The sequence below is a fragment of the Bufo gargarizans genome, chromosome 10, assembly GCF_014858855.1.
Source record: "Bufo gargarizans isolate SCDJY-AF-19 chromosome 10, ASM1485885v1, whole genome shotgun sequence".
NCBI lineage: Eukaryota > Metazoa > Chordata > Amphibia > Anura > Bufonidae > Bufo > Bufo gargarizans.
Genome location: NC_058089.1, coordinates 122,822,255 through 122,841,823, shown reverse-complemented (window position 1 = coordinate 122,841,823; position 19,569 = coordinate 122,822,255). Strand labels below are relative to the sequence as shown.

Genomic DNA, 19,569 nt, shown 5'->3' with positions numbered 1-19,569 from the left:
ACTCCTGGATGGGAAACGTCTGATCTGCACACAAGACTGTGCCAACAATCTGGAAATAAACCGGGGCTGTCCATACACCTTACGTGGTCGGCGGGACCCCACGGTGGACCCTCTATGAGCCAGAGCTGACATTTCTATATAGCAGATCATGGAAACTTTATTATGGGCGACCTCATGTGGCCATGGAGTCCATATAGCCGACCGGCATCATCCCAAGTGCATGAACCGTCCCCAAATCGTATTCTGCAGAGAAACTAGGTTCGCTGAATAGCGAAATGAATGGGATCACCGCTACTCAGCGAACCTGGCTGCTGCGAGCAGTGTCGCCCGAGAGACATAGGGCTCATGCACACGACCGTGCGTCGGCCGTGCCTGTGTTGCGTCTCACAAACAGCTAGTCCACAATATATGGGCACCGGCCATGTGTGCACCGTGTCACAGATGCGGACCCATTATCACGGAGCGGAAGGCCACGGAAGCACTACAGAGCACTTTTGTGGCATTTCAATCTACAAAAAAATAGAAGCAGCTATATTTTTTGCGGTGCAGACGGATCACAGACCCATTCAAGTTGACTGCGTCTGTCTTTGTTCCCTGCGCTGACGGATGCAATTTGCGGTTCCCAATAGTGTTGAGTGAACTTCTGTTTTCAAGTTCGGCGTACAAGGTTCGGGTTCTCTAAGAATAACTTATGGTCCGTGGTGGCGGAATCCATAACGGAGCCTTGTACGTCGAACTTGAGAACAGAAGTTCGCTCATCCCTAGTCCCCAATGCACAGCACGTGCGGCACATGTTCGTGTGCATGAGCCCCTACTGAGATACTCCCCTGTAGAAGCCTACAGCTCTGCACCACTGAAGCGCGGGGACTGTGCCTGCCCCCATATAACCCCCAGCACGCGGCTCTGCCCTGTACATGAAGATTTCTAGTGGACCTGACTCCGCTTTAGTAAGTGCATTGCATTTCTTAGGCCAGTGTCACACAAGCGTTTTAGAGCGTTTCCCTGGGTCCGGCATTGCTGGGCGCTGCCTGAATGCCCACCAGTCCCATCAAAAGGGTTTTCTGAGACTTAGGGATCATGCACAAAACCGTATGTATTTTGCGGTCCGCAAAAAACAGATCCACAATAAAATACGGATGATGTCTGTGTGCATTCCGTATTTTGCGGAACGGAACGGCCGGCCCCTAATAGAACAGTCCTATCCTTGTCCGTAATGCGGACAATAATAGGACATGTTCTATTTTTTTGCGGAACGGAAATACGGACATACGGAAACGGAATGCACACGGAGTAACTCCTGTTTTTTTTTTTTTGCGAACCCATTGAAATGAATGGTTCCGCATACGGTCCTTAAAGAAAATAGGAACGGACATGGAAAGAAAATGCGTTCATGTGCATAAGCCCTTAAAGGGGTCCTCTAAAGTATATTAGAAAAACGTTTATTGGGGACAGCTTATTAAAATTTGATTTAACACAAAGGTTTATTTACTCTTTAAAGGGGTCCTCTCACTTCGGTAAGTGGCATTTATCATGTGGAGAAAGTTAATACAAGGCACTTACTAATGTATTGTGATTCCTTTGCTGGCTGGATTCATTTTTCCATCACATTATACACTGCTCGTTTCCATGGTTACGACCACCCTGCAGTCCATCAGTGGTGGTCGTGCTTGCACATTACAGTAAAAAGCACTAGTCTATGTGCGCTCCCATGGTCCCGGACACCAGAGAGGCTGACGCTATTTCCTATAGTGTGCAAGTACGACCACCACTGCAGGGTGGTCGTAATCCATGGAAACGAGCAGTGTATAATGTGATGTAAAAATGAATCCAGCCAGCAAAGGAGGCAAAATGGATAATACCAATACATTAGTAAGTGCCTTGTATTAACTTTCTCCACATGATAAATGCCACTTACCGAAGTGAGAGGACCCCTTTAAAGAGTAACTAAACCTTGGTGTTAAATCAAATTTTAATAAGCTGTCCCCAATAAACGTTTTTCTAATATACTTTATTAATTATTTTGTGTTTTTATTATACTTTTTCCTCCCTAAAGAGCACCATTCACTGTGCGCCTAAAGCTCAGCGGTGTACGGAGTACGGGTTGTGAAATGTATGAATGGGCCGCATAAGCAGGGAGACCGGCAGGAGCGCACATTGCCCCCCGGAGGTTTACTAAGATAGCACACGGGTGCCCTGTATCCGGCCGCAACCCGGCAAATATGCCGAGAATCGGATGGACACTCGCTGCTGCGTGTATCGGTTTTAGTCCGGACGATTCTCTGCATATTTGCTGGGTTAAGCACATGAACGTATGTATTTTGCGATCTGCAAAAAAAAAAAAAAACGGATGACGTCTGTGTACATTCCGTATTTTGCAGAACGGAACAGCCGGACCCTAATAGAACAGTACTATCCTTGTCCGTAATGCGGCCAATAATAGGACATGTTCTATTTTTTTGCGGAACGGAAATACGGACACACGGAAACGGAATGCATACGGAGTAAGGGCTCATACACATGAACGTATTTTCTTTCCGTGACCGCTCCATTTTTTGGGGGCAGACCGTATGTGGAATCATTCATTTAAATGGGTCCTCCACAAAAAAAAAACAGAAGGTACTCCGTAAACATTCCGTTTCCATATGTCCGTATTTCCGTTCTGCAAAAAAATAGAACATGTCCTATTATTGTCCGCATTACGGACAAGGATAGGACTGTTCTTTTAGGGGCCGGACTGTTCTGTTCCGCAAAATACTGAAAGCACGCGGACGTTATCTGTGTTTTTTGCAGATCCGTTTTTTTGCCGAGCCCTAACTTCTGGGTTGTTTTTTTTGCGGACCCATTGAAATTAATGGTTCTGCATACGGTCCACAGAAAAAACGGAACGGACACGGAAATAAAATATGTTCATGTGCATAAGCCCTAAGGCTACATGCACACTAACGTATTTTGTTTCCGTGTCCGTTCCGTTTTTTGTTTTTTTTTGCAGAATGGATGATGGCTTATTCCTTTCAATGGGTCCGCATCCGTATGTCCGTTCCGTGACCCCGCAAAAAATATAAAGCAGGTCCTATTCTTGTCCATTTTGCGGACAAGGATAGGCATTGTTACAATAGATGCGCAATAAAAATGGATGCAACACCCATGTCATCCGTAATTTTTGCAGATCCACATTTTGCGGACCGGAAAATACATACGGTCGTGTAAATGCAGCCTTAGGGCTCATGCACACGAACATATTTTCTTTCCGTGTCCGTTTTTTTTGAATGGGTCCGCAAAAAAAATGGAAGGTACTCCGTGTGCATTCCGTTTCTGTATGTCCGCATTTACGTTCTGCGGAAAAAAATAGAACATGTCCTATTACTGTCCGCATTACGGACAAGGATAGGACTGTTCTATTAGGGGCCAGCTGTTCCATTCCGCAAAATATGGAATGCACACGGACGTCATCCGTATTTTTTGCGGATCTGTTTTTTTGCAGACTGCAAAATACATTCGGTTGCGTGAACAAGCCCTAAATTAGGCTGTAGAATCTGCACCCCCGATCACACCACGTACCTCCATATGTGGATCCCGCGCTCCGTATTGTCCGATTTCTCCATCACCTAAAAAAAATTTAAAAATGAGTTCCTATGATAAAAAAATCTAATTTCTGCCAAACTGTCAACAAAAAACAACTATTCAGCCGTTTCTTGGGTGTATCTGATCCTAGGAAAGCTGGGTGGTCACTGTGCAGTCCGACCCCCGGGGACTATATTCAGGCGATTTTTTATTTTAGATGCCGATTAATACGCCGTAGCGGTCCGCCTGGTAATCCGCTTCAATAAGCTCGTGTTCGCACGGCGCGGTTTTGGTGACGTGGACCTGCTCGTGAATAGTGTTGAGCGAACTTGTGTTTTAAGTTCGGCGTCGGGTTATCGAAGAATCGCGTTATGGATTCCGCTACCACAGACCGTAACTTATGGCTGTAGCGGAATCCATAACGCGATTCTTCGATAAGCCGAGAACTTAAAACACAAGTTCGCTCAACACTGCTCGTGAACTGATCGCATCCACCAGCAGACTTCTGTCCGCACCAAAAACCGGACGTGTCCGGAAAACCGCACACAAATAACCTACAGTACAAACGGCCATTAAAAACAATGGAAGGCGGCATCGGCAGGAATCCGCACAGAAATCCGTGGCTAAACGCCGCTGTGTGAACACAGGCAAAGCGACCTCACATGGATTTCAAATCTGCAGCAGAAAATTCCGCTCCCGTACAAACGGCGGTGCAGATTTTTCACGGAAAACAAAATGGATTTTACAGGGATTTTGGCCCAGAAAACCTTATAAAAATCCCACTTTGTGAAAATAGAGGGGTATTTTTGCCACTGTTTACTGGTGACCACCCCTTAGGCGGCCATATTTGCGTTCCCCCAACTTTCCTGGGGACAGATGAAACTTTGTGACTGTCTGAGGAGACGCCGCCGCCAGATCTCCTCACAAGACGCGAGTCCGACCTTCAAGGGGTCACGTGGTCCTCACACCCAGAGGCGGGCAGAGGGTCCAGGGGTGATTGACGTCCCGCTCGGCCAATCAGAGCGTTCACCTGCCTACGTCACAGCTGCCGGGCTCACCTGCGCCTGATTCAGAGTTACAGCGAGTAAAGAGCGAGCTGCAGGCTGTGGGACACCGAGCGGCTCCTGACTGCTGCACATGGGGGGCCACAAGTTACCCTGCCCGGCCTTGCGCCTGTGGGCTTTGCTTTGCACTTTACAGGTAGGTAACCCCTTTTTTTTTTATTTCGGGTGTTCGTGCTGTCTCGCCCGCTGCTTGCTTCGGTCACACGTTCTAGTTCGTTGCGGGTTTCGGGTGTAAATCTCCCCTCGTGTCCATTCTGGGTTATTAATCCGTCTGAGGAGATTGCGTTTGTGTCTCTATCTGTAGCCCCCCTAGGGGGTGTAATTTGCCCTTACCCTTGTAGTTCCCCCCCCCCCCCCATATATTCCATAGGAGTGGATTAGATATCCCTTCACCCACTGTGGGGGGCTCTCTGATTCTCCCTTTTGGGGGTCACACGGCTAATCCCCTTCCTGCTCTATTAATCCTATATGTTGTAGGGGTGGCTTTTTAAATGTGTATGATTTTATTTATTTTTTCCCACTTGAGTGTTAAACTTTAGATTTGATTTGAACCCCTCCCAATAAAAAAATATCTTTGTTTATATAATGTATAAAAGTCAAATATAAAGTATATATTATACTATATTGTATAAGTGTGTGTATATATTATTCCCATAAAACATTATAAATTCTTGTGTTTAATGTATAAAGTGTGTATGTATATATATGTATATATATATATATATATATATATATATATATATATATATATATATATATATATATATATATATATATATATATATATATATTATATATATATAATATTCCCATAGAACATATTATATATTCTTGTCTCCCCCTTGGTGTTTTTCCGTATTGCAGTCTGTATACCCCCATCTTCCTTCCATGTGTAATATGGGTCCACACACCATAGGTTATAGAACATGTTGAAATCCGGTCCATATTGTCACATGATGGGAATAAGAAGTTACTCCCGTCCCGCCATGTGACAATATGGTACCGGATTTCGACATGTTCTCTAACTTGATGGATAACCTATGGTTCTGGACCCATAGACGTGAATGGGTCTGTGTGCAATCTGCTAACTCCGGTGGTGGGCCTTAGGCCTCATGCACACGACCGTTGTTGTGTTCCGTTCCGCAAAATGGGGTTCTGGTCCGTTTCCGTGTGTCTTCCTTTATTTTCGGAGGGCAACCAGACATAAAGGAAAGTAAAAAAAATAAATAAATTGCCATGCAAATGATAGGAAAAACACGGATGCGCAGATGACCATCTTGTGTGCCTCCCCTTTTTTTAGCGGTCCCATTGACTTGAATGGGTCCGCAAACCGTTTTATGCGAAAATAGGACAGGTTATATTTTTTGGACGGACTGGAATCACGGATGCGGATGGTAAACAGTGCATTAGCCGAGTTTTCAACGGACCCGTTAAAAATCAATGGGTCTGCAGAAAATCACGCAAAACGGTTCAACGGACGCGGAATAAAACGGTCGTGTGCATGAGGCCTTAGGCGGCACATCAGTGTTTTATATCTCTAATCGTTGTGCCTTCCCCCCCCCAGGTCTTGGTCTCTGTGAGTGCCAGCTCTTCGGCGTGTCAGCCTGGCTTCTCTTCCCACGAGTATATCTTTGCCGTGAACCGTAGGGAACTGAAGAAGGATAAGAAGCTTGGAACAGGTAAGTCGTGGTGGCCTATGGCCAAGTTCCGTCCCCCCCCCCCCCCCCCCCCCCCCCCGGGTTGAAGTGCACCCCTTCCGCTCGGTGCACTGCCCCTTCCCCTGTTTTCTTCTTTCCTTGGAGTTAATCTTTAGCCAAGCCCTGGGCGCTAATTGCACAAGGTCTGTGGCAGCGCAGGAGTTAATGAGTGGTCCTATTTTGGTGCTGGTTTTCTCGGATGGTGTAATGTGTTAACACTTTCCTTGCTGTACCTGTTTACATGTCCGCCTCCTGAAATGCTGCGTCTGCATTGTGGTGCGTCCTAGTAATCTGGGCTCATTCACCGCTTGTAGCCTTTAATAATTCAGTGACGGTCTTGTACTTGTATCTGCGGCCGTCCCTCACGGTTGGATGGGTTTGAATTATGCACAGTTTTTGTTTTTTTTCATCGTAGCGCGTTATCTCCCACCAAACAGCGATGGGCAGATTTAAATGTCCACCTAATTACAGCTCTGGCTCGGTGGGATCTATGGTCTCCGATCTCCAGCTCCACACACGTCTTTAAGAGGTTTTTAATTATTTCCTCCCCTGACGTCGGGTTCCTTGAATGGCTTATTAATGGGCAGAGTGGCTGCAGTCCAGCACCGCTCTATGGCATGCGATCGGCGCTCTAGTCAATGCACAGCGATGCACCTTGACTCTTCCTGAGCATTTGGGGAATTTTTTAAATATCGGAGTGATGCATTGTGGGTCGTCTTCTCACCATTGACTAGAAGGCATTACAACCTGCGTGGCTCACACCCATCCCCCCTGAGCACACCGTGGGTCGGGTTACCTGCCAGCCCTTTTCTTCTCCGTTGCTTCCTTTATAAGCAGATGTTTTGTCACCTAGTTTCTGTTGTCTCTTGTTCCCCTGCCTGATACTTTATCCCGGCTCCTTCCAGGTTGTCACATCCGGTATCGGCTTCTGGTGTATCTTTTATATAAATAAAATGGAATTCCTGAGGGTCCGCACCACATTCCTACAGGGTCGGGTGGGGAGTCTCTGGCCTTGTGGGCTGTTTGCACAGACCTTATCTTATCATTGTTTGGGAATGCAATATATTTTATTTGGGCTGCAGCCCCTTTCACATGCTGCATACAATAGGCAACCCTGTGCTACAAGTATGTTAGTGTAGCGGAGGGGGCAAGGCTTATCTGCCCATGCTGTATTACACAGCCCGAGGGGGGCGCTCCTGCTCGCTAGTGGAGGAGACTGTCTCCTGCTCGCTAGTGGAGGAAACTGTCTCCTCAGTATAGGGATGGGCGATCGCTATGCCACCGCGTGTCCCCACGCCGTATAGTGGTTTGCCGGCAGATCATGATTAGACACCGAGATCTGCCGCCTGCAAACAATAATTTAACATGTCAAAAGATTTGAATTGCTCATTCATAGGGCAGTCGGTGGCAGTATAACACCGCCAGATCACTAACTAGCTTTCATCTGCTGAAAAATCAGGCGGTATAATACAGGCTAGATTAAAGGGGTCCTATCAAGACCACCCCTGTCCATATTTCCTGTTAATACATAATATTGTGGGGGAGGGAGAATCAATTAAAGGGGTCCTCTCACTACAGCAAATGGCTTTTTTCATGTAGAGACAGTTACTACAAGGTACTTACTGATGTATTGTGATTCTCCATATTGCTTCCTTTGCCGGCTGGATTTAGTTTCCATCACATTATACACGGCTCGTTTCCAGAGGCTCCGGCCACCGCTGCAGCACAGATGGGAGCTGCTGCGCATGCGTGCCTGTGTGTTCCCACGGTCCCGGCCACCAGAGAGGCCGGCGCTTTTTCCTATAGTGTGCAAGCGCGACCTCCTTGTTTCTGCACTGCAGAAAAATGAGCCTATCCAGCAAAGGAGGCAATATGGATAATCGCAATACATTAGTAAGGGTTTTGTATTAACTTTCCCTACATGGTCGCCATATGAAGTGACACGGCCCCTCTTTTAAGACTTTCCATCTGAGAGCAACTGCGCAGCGTGACGCCCTGTATCGGGGGTGCACAACTCGCAGACTATTGGAGCCGATCTGCAACTATATGGACGCAGACGTCCTTGCGTGGTCATGTGTACCTTCCATGTCGGGGGCAGAGGTGAGGTATAGGGAAAGGGACAAGCAAATACTAATAATCCACTATGTAGACCTCTAAGCCCCTCATATTAAGGGATTAGGGCTTTTAGACCCCCAGTTTGTGCAGACTGCATCTGTATCCCAGGGGTAGGTCCTCATTCTCCGGGCAGGGATGCCCAACTTGTGGCCCCTCCAGCTGTTGCAAAACTCCAACTTCCAGACAGCCTACAGCAGGGCATGGTGGGAGTTGTAGTAGTTTTACAACAGCTGGAGGGTTGCAGTTTTCAGGTCTAGCTGGTATCTGGGAAATATAAAAACTACTTCAGCGCATAGCCACGGTCTACCCCCGACCTAACGGTGCATGGGGCAGAGGTCTGCTGCCCGGGGTCTCCCTCTTTGCATCTTGTAAATCCCTGTGAATGGTCCCTTCCTTTTGAAGTGTTAATAGCCGTGCGGATAGTTCCTGGAAGCCATTGTCCTGTGTAGGTCTTGTTCCCATCCCCCCCACCCCTCTGTGGGTACCGGCCATCCTCCTGTTGGTGTGAATAGCTTCTGATGGTGGTCATTACTGTGTCCCTTTGTGTCTTGTGTGTACAGGACTCCTCTGCTGCTAATGCCTCCGACTGTAACTGAAACTCCAGTGAAACTCACGTTGTGTTTTCGGCTCTTCTTGGGGTTTAACAACAGGGTCATTGTTCTTCTTGCCCAGGTGCATGAGGAGTTCAGAGGAACGGACCCGCGGGCTGCACATGATCGTCCTAGAATGTGTTTGGCACCGGTAGCGCCTTATGATAGTGGGCTGATGAGAGCCCTTAAAGGGCAACTCCACCCAAGCTGGGCAATGCATTGCACTGGGTAACGGGCCATTAGGGGAGCTTTCCTGGTGCATATGGCAACTGTAGAGTGAATCGTGTAACGCTGAGGTTCAGGTTTGATGCCAGTGTGGGGGTTTTCACCCTCTCCTCTGCTCCAATTTTGACTTAAAAAATGGTACAAGTGACCGCACCCTGACACTGCACATTCTGGGTGCCATATTCACAGAACCCCCAGCGCATATGTCAAAGGTCACCCCTGATCAGTAGCAGTGTGTTTTTTGTTTTTTAAATTGACTTTTTTTTAACCCCCCCCCCCCACACCTTTTTCGTGTAGAGCCGTCTGCTCTATTCCTCAGAAGCATCTATTAAACATTGTACTGCATATGTTTTTGTAACGGCGGCCCGCGGGTGAGAGGTGCCGCTGTATACCTCCACTGCAGCGTCCAGGAAACTATTTGACCGCTACTAAGGCAAGAGAAGATTTGTCCTGAATGGTCCTGGTTTGTATCTTCAAGGTCATCTGTCAAGGCCTGTAGACTAGGAGACCGGCTCCGGCAACTCTTATCTACGTCCTGTGGGTGTAGATGGTGAATGTGGTCTACAAAAAGAAGAGAGGGTGAGAACCTTCTGGGTTGTCAGTTCCAGACAATTATGGGCACCTCTTGCCGTGTTATGGCTGGTACTAGACCTGAGGTGGTGAACGGTTTCCCGTTATTGGGGGGGGCATGCACCTCTGTTGTGATTTTTAGGTCCTGCAGCCTATGATTGGGTCACGGTGGTAGGTCACCTGTTGAACGCAGAGCACATCTGATTGTCCAGTATGACTATTCCAATGGGAAAAAAACTGTATTCTCCCACCACCACTGGACCTGGATCCTCGGGAGGTCTTGCTGAGACGCCTCAGGTAATGTCCTGCAGGATCCTCTTAGTCTACGGACTCCTGTCGGCTTTTTGTGCTGATTTTGTTGTTTTGTTTCCTCTTCAAAAAGGCCAATTGATTTGCAGATCTGATGCTTGGTTAATGGTTCGCTGTGGTCGGGCGTTCGCCGCCGTCTAAGTGCTCTGCACGGTCCTGGGTTATTGTAATGGGCTGTGCGCTCCGTTCCTAATCTAATCAAGGCATATATTTTTGTATGTTTTGCTTATCGCAGCTATGTGATCCGTTATTATGCCCCAGTGAGTCACCTTTATTAGTGTGTGCATTAATATTGAGATTTATTGGCAGCTTCGCCTCCTGCCCTCTTAGTTTTTAGGATATTTTATTTTTCTTTCTGCTTGCGCCATGTTTATGTTGCATTTGGCATCTTTTGTGCTCGCAGAGCATTGCACCCTCCCCATCCCTACGGCTTCACCTGTTCAAACACGCTCCTCCTCGGCAGCGGATCAGGTATCGGTGTCGTTAGTATTCATGCGGCTGACTGCACTGTGTACACTGCGACATGGCGATCCCTGCTCTGCAGCCCTCCATCTGCATACATGACACTGTAGTCGCTTCTATTATAACTGACTGGGAGGGGGGAGATGGCCATTGCTGGTTATTTCACAAGCTGGCATGACCAGTGGGTTATATTTTGGGACCAGCCGCTTGGCCAATGACTTGAAGGAGTCCCCCTCATTTCAGCAAATGGCATTTATCATGTAGAGGAAGTTAATACAAGGCACTTTGTAATGTATTGTGATTGTCCATATTGCTTCCTTTGCTGGCTGGATTCATTTTTTGATTATACACAGTTTCCGTGGTTACGACCACCTTGCAATTTACCAGTAGTGGTCGTGCTTGCACATTAAATGAAAAAGTGGGAGTACACTTAAGCTAGTGCCTTTTTACTATAGTGTGCAAGCACGACCACCGCTGCTGGATTGCAGGGTGGTCGTAACCATGGAACTGAGCAGTGTATAATGCAATGGAAAAATGAATCCAGCCATCAAAGGAGGCAATATGGAGAATCACAATACATTAGTAAGTGGCTTGCATTTACTGAAGTAAGAGGACCCCTTTAATATCGACCCCTGGAGGATGCTGGGATGGCATCTTTTTAAAGCGAAACTTTGCATGGAAATGGCTCCTGGTGGACTTTCTTAGGGGATTGTCCCCCACAGGATTTTGGCAAGTTTTCTCCACTGATGGCCAAGTCAAATGGCTTCACATAATCTGCTAAGAGGTTGACCTTTTCAAGATCTCTTGTACATGATGTGCAAAATCCTCGCGCTGTTGGGTGTCCATGAATCTGCTCCGTCACTTGTGTTGGGTCTTGCGCTGACTAATGTTCCCGCCTTTACCCTTAATGTGTTTTGACAGTTGGTATTCCTGCTCCATAAACAATCATTTGGGTCTCATTACAGCTGGTAAACCCCACCGACAATCGGCTCAGGCCTGACAGGCGGTGGAAAAACAGCCAATTACTACAGGCGTGAAGACCTGTGGTGCTGGGGGGGGGGGGGGGGGTTTGATTGCTTTACAGTAGATGCCACGAATAATGAACATATCGCGATATGATTCAGTATTCATATACAGGAATTTTTATTTGTTTGCGTTTGGGCCTGACTTTGTCCTGTAAGATACAGGTCTTCTCGGCGGTCTATATCAAGCGTCTGTACAAATCAATACAGCTGAGTTATTAATGAACAGAATCCATTAATGGAAGTCATGTACGTCTTAAAGGGCTGCTACACCTAGAAATGACATGCATGGAAACGTTTTTTGGAGGGGGGGGTGCTTGGACTCTTCTAGAAGATGTTTGGTCAGGTTCTCGGCCATAATAGATTGCATGCCTTAGATGAAAAGTGATGGTCTACTGATGACTCCTATGTCGCGGTTGAGCGCTGCAGCTAAAAACCTAATGTATGTGAGCACGGCCTAACCCTAAGTTGTCCTGACTTTGCGTGGGGTACCTGCATGATGTGCAGGAGCACGCCGAACATGGTCCCTTCTAGGTGGATGTGCTGCCCTTGTATAAAAACTTGACCCGCACTTGTACTCTGTGCCGTCATATGATTAGATGGAAGTGACAAAAGTACGGAGGGCATGAGACTGGATTTCAGAATAGGTCAAGCACTGGCAAAGAGGAACCACTTGTCATGTGAAATCTCGCAACCTCTCAGAAATCTAAATTTATTTTCCTTTTTTGAAGCGTATAAGGAAGTGCAGCCGCTCCGCTCTGTCTCGGAGCTTCTTCTGGCAGGGTGCTCAGTGGTGCTTCATAATGGAGTTGTTCTGACTTATTGCTCCTCAAGTCGGTAGAACCCTAAGTGTGAATTCACATGCAGCAGCAGAAATGTGAGACTGGCCCATTCCTTGATCAGGTAGCACATCTGTCATGTGTGAATAGACCCTACCACTGGTTTTGCACAGGCAGTTATCAGAAATGACCATTTGCAAATATTCCCTGATTATCAGCGGGGTGATTATACAGATTTTCTGAGTTTCAGGTGCCCCTATTTGTGCTGGACCGTTGTCAATCGGATATTAATGGCTTATCCTGAGCATAGGTCATCAATACAAAGCCTGGAAGACCCCTTTTAACAGGCTGAACTTGGTTGAGCTCTCACTTTGCCCAATACGTCCACCGTTCAAACCTGAGTTGTCCTATGCGATCATGTACCGGTTGGACAGCCTTACTCAGTAGCCGTTCCTCCATATTGTACAACAGGAAAATTGCTGCTTCTGAGACCCCGGCGCTGACGTCTTGCTGAAAGCTTCATATTTAGGTCTAGATTCTTCTGCTCCTTGGCTTGGATGGTGGAGGGAAGCTTTCTGCGGAGACCTTGCAATCTGTAACCTGGGGAATTGTTGCGCAGTAACGAGCAGCGTAATAACCTCGCCGTGCTGAGTGTTACAGGAAACGTTATCTAATGACCTTGTCTAATTTTGCTTGCAGAAAGCACGATTATGGACCATAATGAAATTGCTCAGTTGGAGGGAACACGTTTAATGGTCTCAATGGATGACGTAACAAACGTTCTCTAATTATCTTTGTTGTGGACGAGACTAATATAGCATTGAGATGCTGGTCCTACCATTCTGGATCTCATCTCACTGACCAAAATCATGGAGGGAAACTATTACCGAACCCTCAATCAAAATTAAAGGGGGTATTCCAATTTCCAGGACTCCTATATTGATGACCTGTCCTCGGGATAAGGGCTTGTGCACACTTTATTTATTTGTCCTAATTTCTGGCGGGTCGGATACGGACTGCTGTCTGTCCTGTGGTATCTGCAAAAAAAAATAAACAACCTGTCCTATTCTTGTCCACTTTACAGACAAGAATACAACTGTTCTATTGTGGCCCGGACATTCTGTTCTGCAAAATGCGCAACGCACGCGGCTGGGATCTGAGTTTTGTGGACAGCAAAAAGGGTAACGGCTGTGTGCATGAGCCCTAAGTCATCAATATTTGGTCGGTTCAGGTCTGACTCTCGCCATTCCCACTTCTCAGTCTCCATTTCTCGAAGGAACAAACGAGGAACTGTACTACAATGCTCCAGAGTTGAGATTTCATGGAAAAGTAATTGGTGGCGCGTCCTCTTTAAAGGGGTTTTTCCAGGACTCCTATATTGACTCCAGCACTCTCGCAGATCAGAGGCCGTGGAAATAACCACTTACTATAATGGACCGGGAGAAGTGAGGTTCATTTTTAAAGAAACCCTCCGGCCTGAAAGGTTTACCTATGTTATGCCTAGAGCAGCGCATGATCGAGTATTTCATGTCTCCTTCCCGTTTCTGCATTTTACGTGTCCTTCTCCCTCTGCTGTGGAACAGTTAACTGCTGACCTGAGCAACGCATTGTTGCATAACCCAAACACATTCCTCATTCCTTTCCATGCAGGCCGAGCTCTATTGTCCCGGCTCTTGTGTTCTTGTTCTGCGATGCTCAAGTTGAGCTAGATGAGCTTCTTGCCACTCACTGAAGCGTGCAACTAGTACCAGGAGAGGAGATTCGGGGGGGAAGGGGACTCTCGTCCTATCTTTTTGCAAAGTGTAAAACATCTAATTTTGATACCTACTAGTACCTGCCCCCTTGACATGAAGTCCAACACGTATGCAATGCACACAAAGAAGTTCCAGTGCAAAAATAAACATCTGCCATGAACCTTTCTCAGATCCATTGTGTTCTATCAGATCTGAACTGGTTCCCGATGTTCCCGTCTGTCATGGAGGCAGAAATGTTGACTCTTTCCAGTAATGTATTTATTGCTTTGACATCTCTGCGTACTGTGTCATGGACCTAATGGAGAAGATAAAAAGCTCTGAAGTCGGTTTATGAATATTTAACACATTTCTATCTACTTTAACCATCTGTGGGTTTTCTTTTTCCATCCGCTACATCCAATTACCAGCCATGCAGGCTTGTAACGTTCATCTGTATGTATAAAGCAGCTGTCCACGTTCTCGCCAGCTCTGCCGAGTGTTGGTAGATGTGGCTGCTAATCTGCATAAAATATTGGTCTTCCATTAAGGCCTCATACACACAACCTATGAGTTTTGAGGTTCTGGCCGTTGCAGATCTGGTGGGGATCAAAAAAATGGTTGTATGCATGGGGCCCAAAGGGGTGAAAATCTCAGTACAAGCAATTATAGGGCACTACCAAGTTCGAGACACCTTGGCGTTCTCCTTTCTCACTCCAAGCAGGAGGTAGGTGATTACTTTGTCTGGTTTGACCATGGTTGAACGGCTCAATGTTCTTGAGTGAGATGGCTGCATAGACCACCTCTTCCATGATGGCCATCCAGTCTGGGAGATCAGGTCTTTAATATGCCTTGTGGGAAGGGGGAGATTTCCAGGGTCCATCATGGTTGCACAGTTAGAATTCTGGCCAATACTTTCTTACTGACCTTTCCAAGAGTAAATGCTCTGTAGCACTGCCTAGTGGGAGGTTGGTGCTCTGTATTGACCTTTAAGACTCTCTCTAGCCTGGAAGGGGTGCTCTCCAGAAGGACAAACCATCCCCCATGTAAAAGTCCTTTTAATCTAGCCAAGCAACCTGCGCTGTACTGATGAGGTGCAAAAAAACACAAAACAGCTGTCTGCTAATTTTTCTTCTGGAGAACGCTCTTGGTTTGGCCAATATCATGTTACAAGACCAGTTGGATGTGGACTGTAGGGAAGCTACCACCACTTGGTGGCACTAGACAGGTTTTACTCTCAGAAGTGAGCTCCTCTGCATACTTGTCCCAGGGAGCATTGCTTGACTTGGAAGTCTCCCCTGATGCTCTCCACAAGCTCATTGACCTTCATGTAGAAAATTTGGAGAACTAACTTGTGAAATTATAAAGGCGCCCATACTCGAGTATCTGTCACTGCCATGTCTCCTTACTATGTGCTTTCCACTTCCTGCGGCAGCTTCTCTTAGGTTGATGATCAAGGCACCTGATCATGATGTTCTTGAGTCTGAGCTCCCTATAAACAATGGTTTACTGGCTGACCCCCCCCTTCATTGTCTCTTCTTTCCCACCAAGACCTTCAGGTTCCGTTGATAATAATTTATGGGGGCTATAAAATGCCTCACTTTTCCCTCCAAGACCTCATTTGGGAGGCTGTAATGGACCACCTCCAACAGTAGAAGTGCAGACCTTAGACCATCATTGAACCATTTATGGTGATGTATGTTCAATGGGAGGTCCTGACTTTACAGCCTTAGGCTGATGCACACAAACGTTTTGAATTTTTTTTTTTTTTTTTTGAGGACCGTATGAGGAACCATTCGCTTCAGTGGGTCTGCCAAAAAAAAAATCAAAAAACCTTTAGTTACTCTGTGTGCATTCAATGTCTGTTCTGCTAAAAAAAAAACGTCCTATTGTCTGTGTTACGGACAAGGATAGGACTGTTCTGTTATAGGAGCCGCAAAATGTGAAATACAGATACCGGCTGTGTGCAATTTGTGGACTGCATAGCGGGTGCATGCATGAGCTCTAAGGCTGAACTTGCATTGCCTGGTTTTGGTCCTTGATCAATTTGAGTCTTGGGTTATGTCTTTCCTGTAGTTGCCATGACCAAGGTGGAAAGGGTTTGAGATGATGAATCCATGTCCAGCAGAAAACATGAGGGACTCGTTCACCTGAATCGGGGCCTTCCAATGCTCCTTCAGTAAGAGTAGGTGCCCTGTACTGTGGACACCTTGGTCTTCTGCCAGTCCTACGCTTGACCCACCTCTTACATTTCCTGACTGCCATTTGCATCTGTGCTTTAATCTGATGAAAGGAGGTTGTCGGCAGGATGTGATTTCCTCTCAGTGATGTGTGAATGGCTGCCCAGGACTGTGTGTAACTGGTTTTACTGGGAGCGTTGGGGGAGGATATCTATGCCTATCCTGAACTGGTCATAGGTGAGTAAGCAGAGACTTTTGTTGAGGCTCGAAACCCTTATGTTACAGTAATGTGGTTTTACAGCAAGACTCATTGTGCAAACTTTTTTATTTTTTCCGGAAAATTTAGTATAATTATAGGCATCCAGTCCTGATCAGACCACAAATTGCGGCGTGATGTGCAATACGTGTGACCTCATATCCTAATGGTCGTCTCACAGATGGTAAAACATCCAGTGTGCAAATCGTATCAGCATGTGGAGGCCTATCGACTGCAGCGTTTAAGTTTGCATTATTTTACCCTCTTTCTAGTTGTCCTCACAATCGCAGAAACTGCAACATGCTCTTATTGAGGGCTTACTTGCAGCTTTTTATCCTGTTCAAGAATAGAATGTCAGATCTACAGTGAAGACTGACACAGGGGTGATCCCATGATTCATGAAAAATAAAAATGCTCCTCAGACTTCCTACAGAATGAGAATCTTTCTAGCAAAGGTTACTACCCTCCTTGGACCTCGTATGGATCCAGAGATCCCCACATTCATTGCTCCAATCGCTCTGCTAAATGGATCTCAAGCTGGCATCTCCGGGGATGTGTCCTTTGTGCTGCATTTGAAGGATGGAACAAAGTGTGTGTGCACCTCAGGAGGGGGACAAATTTGTTGGAAAAAATGGCAACCAGCAGGTGGCGCTATACAGTTACATTTTATTGAATGACTCGGTGACTACAAAATTTTCAATTAAATGTAATTACAAAAGTATTCCGATCCAGGAGCTGGTTTGAAAACTGTAGAATATTTGGGTGGGGGACAACCCCTTTAAGCTGGCTTTATAGATTAGATGCCCTGTCAACCAACACCATCCCCCCCCTGCAACAAGTCTGGCAGTGGCTTCCTCCCCTCTTCCAATGGAGCCCACATGCTCAGCTGAGTCGAGCATGCATGTGTGTGGGGGGGGGGGGGGGGGGAGTTATTGGGAATGATGGCTGCCTCCAGTTGTGGCCCTCCGGGCACTGTACTAGAGCATGTTTTTGGATATCTAGTCTTAGATTGTTAAAGCTCTGTAGAAAATGTAAAATGTGAGGCGTTATGTGAACACGTTGCATCCATGGTGCGCAGTTTTTCGTTTTCTGTACCTGCAAAGTACAGCTTTTTTGCCGCTATATTGTACAAAATGTTGGCAAGGTACAACATGAATCCATCCTTGGCTCTCAGGCAATTGGACAGATTGTGCCCATAACAGGTATAGAAGTTGTTTATATTTTTCTTTATTTACTCCCCAAAAATAACTGCAGTCTGCATCGTGTGACTATGGCCTTGGCTCTGTACTGAGTTGTCAGCCCTTAAGATAAGAAAAGATCTGTTCATTGACATTCATTTTGTGGCATTAAAACACAATGTTGCATAATGTAATTTTTTTTTTTTTTTTTTCTTCCCTGTGAAGCCCAAAAAAAAAAAACACGGCTTGAAGTTTTTGCCCACTGAGTCCATGTAGCACTGGGTGCTAGTTATGTCTCTGATCCACCCACTCCCGGGGCGTCGGAGCGAGACGCAGGATAAAACGCTCCATTGTTGCCCTGTTTGTGCTGTGCTTGGCCTTCCTCACATGTCGGCCCGCGGGGAACGGTCAGCAGATCTTGGCTTCAAATCTGGAGGGAGATCAAACGGCTCCAAAAAAACCCTAACACAGGGTCGTGTCTCTAAATATGTTTGGTGCTGGATGGGTCTGTCTTCATCTATGGGTATTGCTAGAAAGGAGGATAGATATAGATTATTTTTTTTTTTATACACACTTGTATAGCGGTGACATATTCCGCAGCACTTTACAGACATTAGCATCAAGCTGTTCCCAATGGGGCTCAGTCTGGGGTCCCTATCAGTCTGTCTTTGGAGTGTGGGAGGAACCAGAGGAAACGCACAACACAGTGAGAACATACAAACTCCATGCAGCTGTCCATGGTCGGAAAGCTAATGCCAGCTATTGTTCCATGTTGTCAGCCAGGACACCCCCCACCCCCATGTTTGCACAGTGTGACCTTTTTGTTTACTGCAAACAGATCCCGAGCTCCCAGTATGGAACTGGCAGAGCCGTCCTATTGATGATCTGTGACAATGGGCCCCACGGGGGGGGGCTGCTGACTGATGGTGGCGCTCTAATGAGTCATCCTGTCGGCAGCTCATTGCTCAGGGCACAAGTCTGATTGGTGAATAATATCCTGACGAGGACCCATGTGATGCCACCCCACAGCAATGGCTGCTTGTATAGACTGGGCCCCCCAGGAGGAGGGGTGGCATGTGGGTAGGTTGTGGAGTCATGCCATGAGTAAGGTGGTGTGGGCAGAGGGGCCTTGGCATGAGGCCTGGTGTCAGTAGGGTGGGTAGTCCTGCCATGAGTAGGGTGGTGTGTGGGCAGAGGGGCCTTGCCATGAGGCCTGGTGTCAGTAGGGTGGGTAGTCATGCCATGATTAGGGTGGTGTGTGGGCAGAGGGGCCTTGACATGCCTGGTATCGGTAGGGTGTGGAGTCTTGCCATGAGTAGGGTGGTATGTGGGCAGAGGGGCCTTGGCATAAGGAGTGGTGTGGGCAGCGGGGCTTTGGCATGAGGCCTGGTGTCGGTAGGGTGGGTAGTCTTGCCATGAGGTGTGGGTGGGGTGGGTCAACTTGCAGTAAGTAGGGTGGTGTGTGGGCAGAGGGACCTTGCCATGAGGGTTGGCACCTGAGCAGGAGAGGGCTTCACTCAAGTTAATGTATTGAGCTACAATGCTACTTGAGTGGGCACCAGTTTTGTTTTTTTTTTGTTTTTTTTCCAGTAACTTTTCTCCAAATACACTGCCCTTGACTGTTCCGGTGCAGACGAGCAGCAGGACCAGAGCCTGTAATGGTCTCCGCCATTCACCCTGATCTAACTTCAAAAGATCCTGCGGTGACTATGGAGCCTTTTGAAGGCTGATAAATTCCCTTAAGGGGATGGGGGGTGCCCCGCTGCGTGTCTAATGCGCTTGGGTGCGGGATCGTGTCTCTACTGGTGTGCAGCGTGGTGTTTGTGGGACG

At 47.0% G+C, this 19,569-nt stretch overlaps 1 protein-coding gene across 1 annotated transcript in view; it reads left to right on the top strand.

Moving 5' to 3' along the window:
- The first annotated feature begins 4,630 nt into the window (after positions 1-4,630).
- LOC122920759 (EP-cadherin-like) overlaps positions 4,631-19,569 on the top strand; it is a 28,180-nt gene continuing 13,241 nt past the window's right edge. Inside the window, 2 exon segments of the mRNA XM_044270474.1 lie at positions 4,631-4,761; positions 6,190-6,304. Coding sequence (XP_044126409.1) covers positions 4,699-4,761; positions 6,190-6,304 — 178 coding nt within the window. The 5' untranslated portion in view covers positions 4,631-4,698.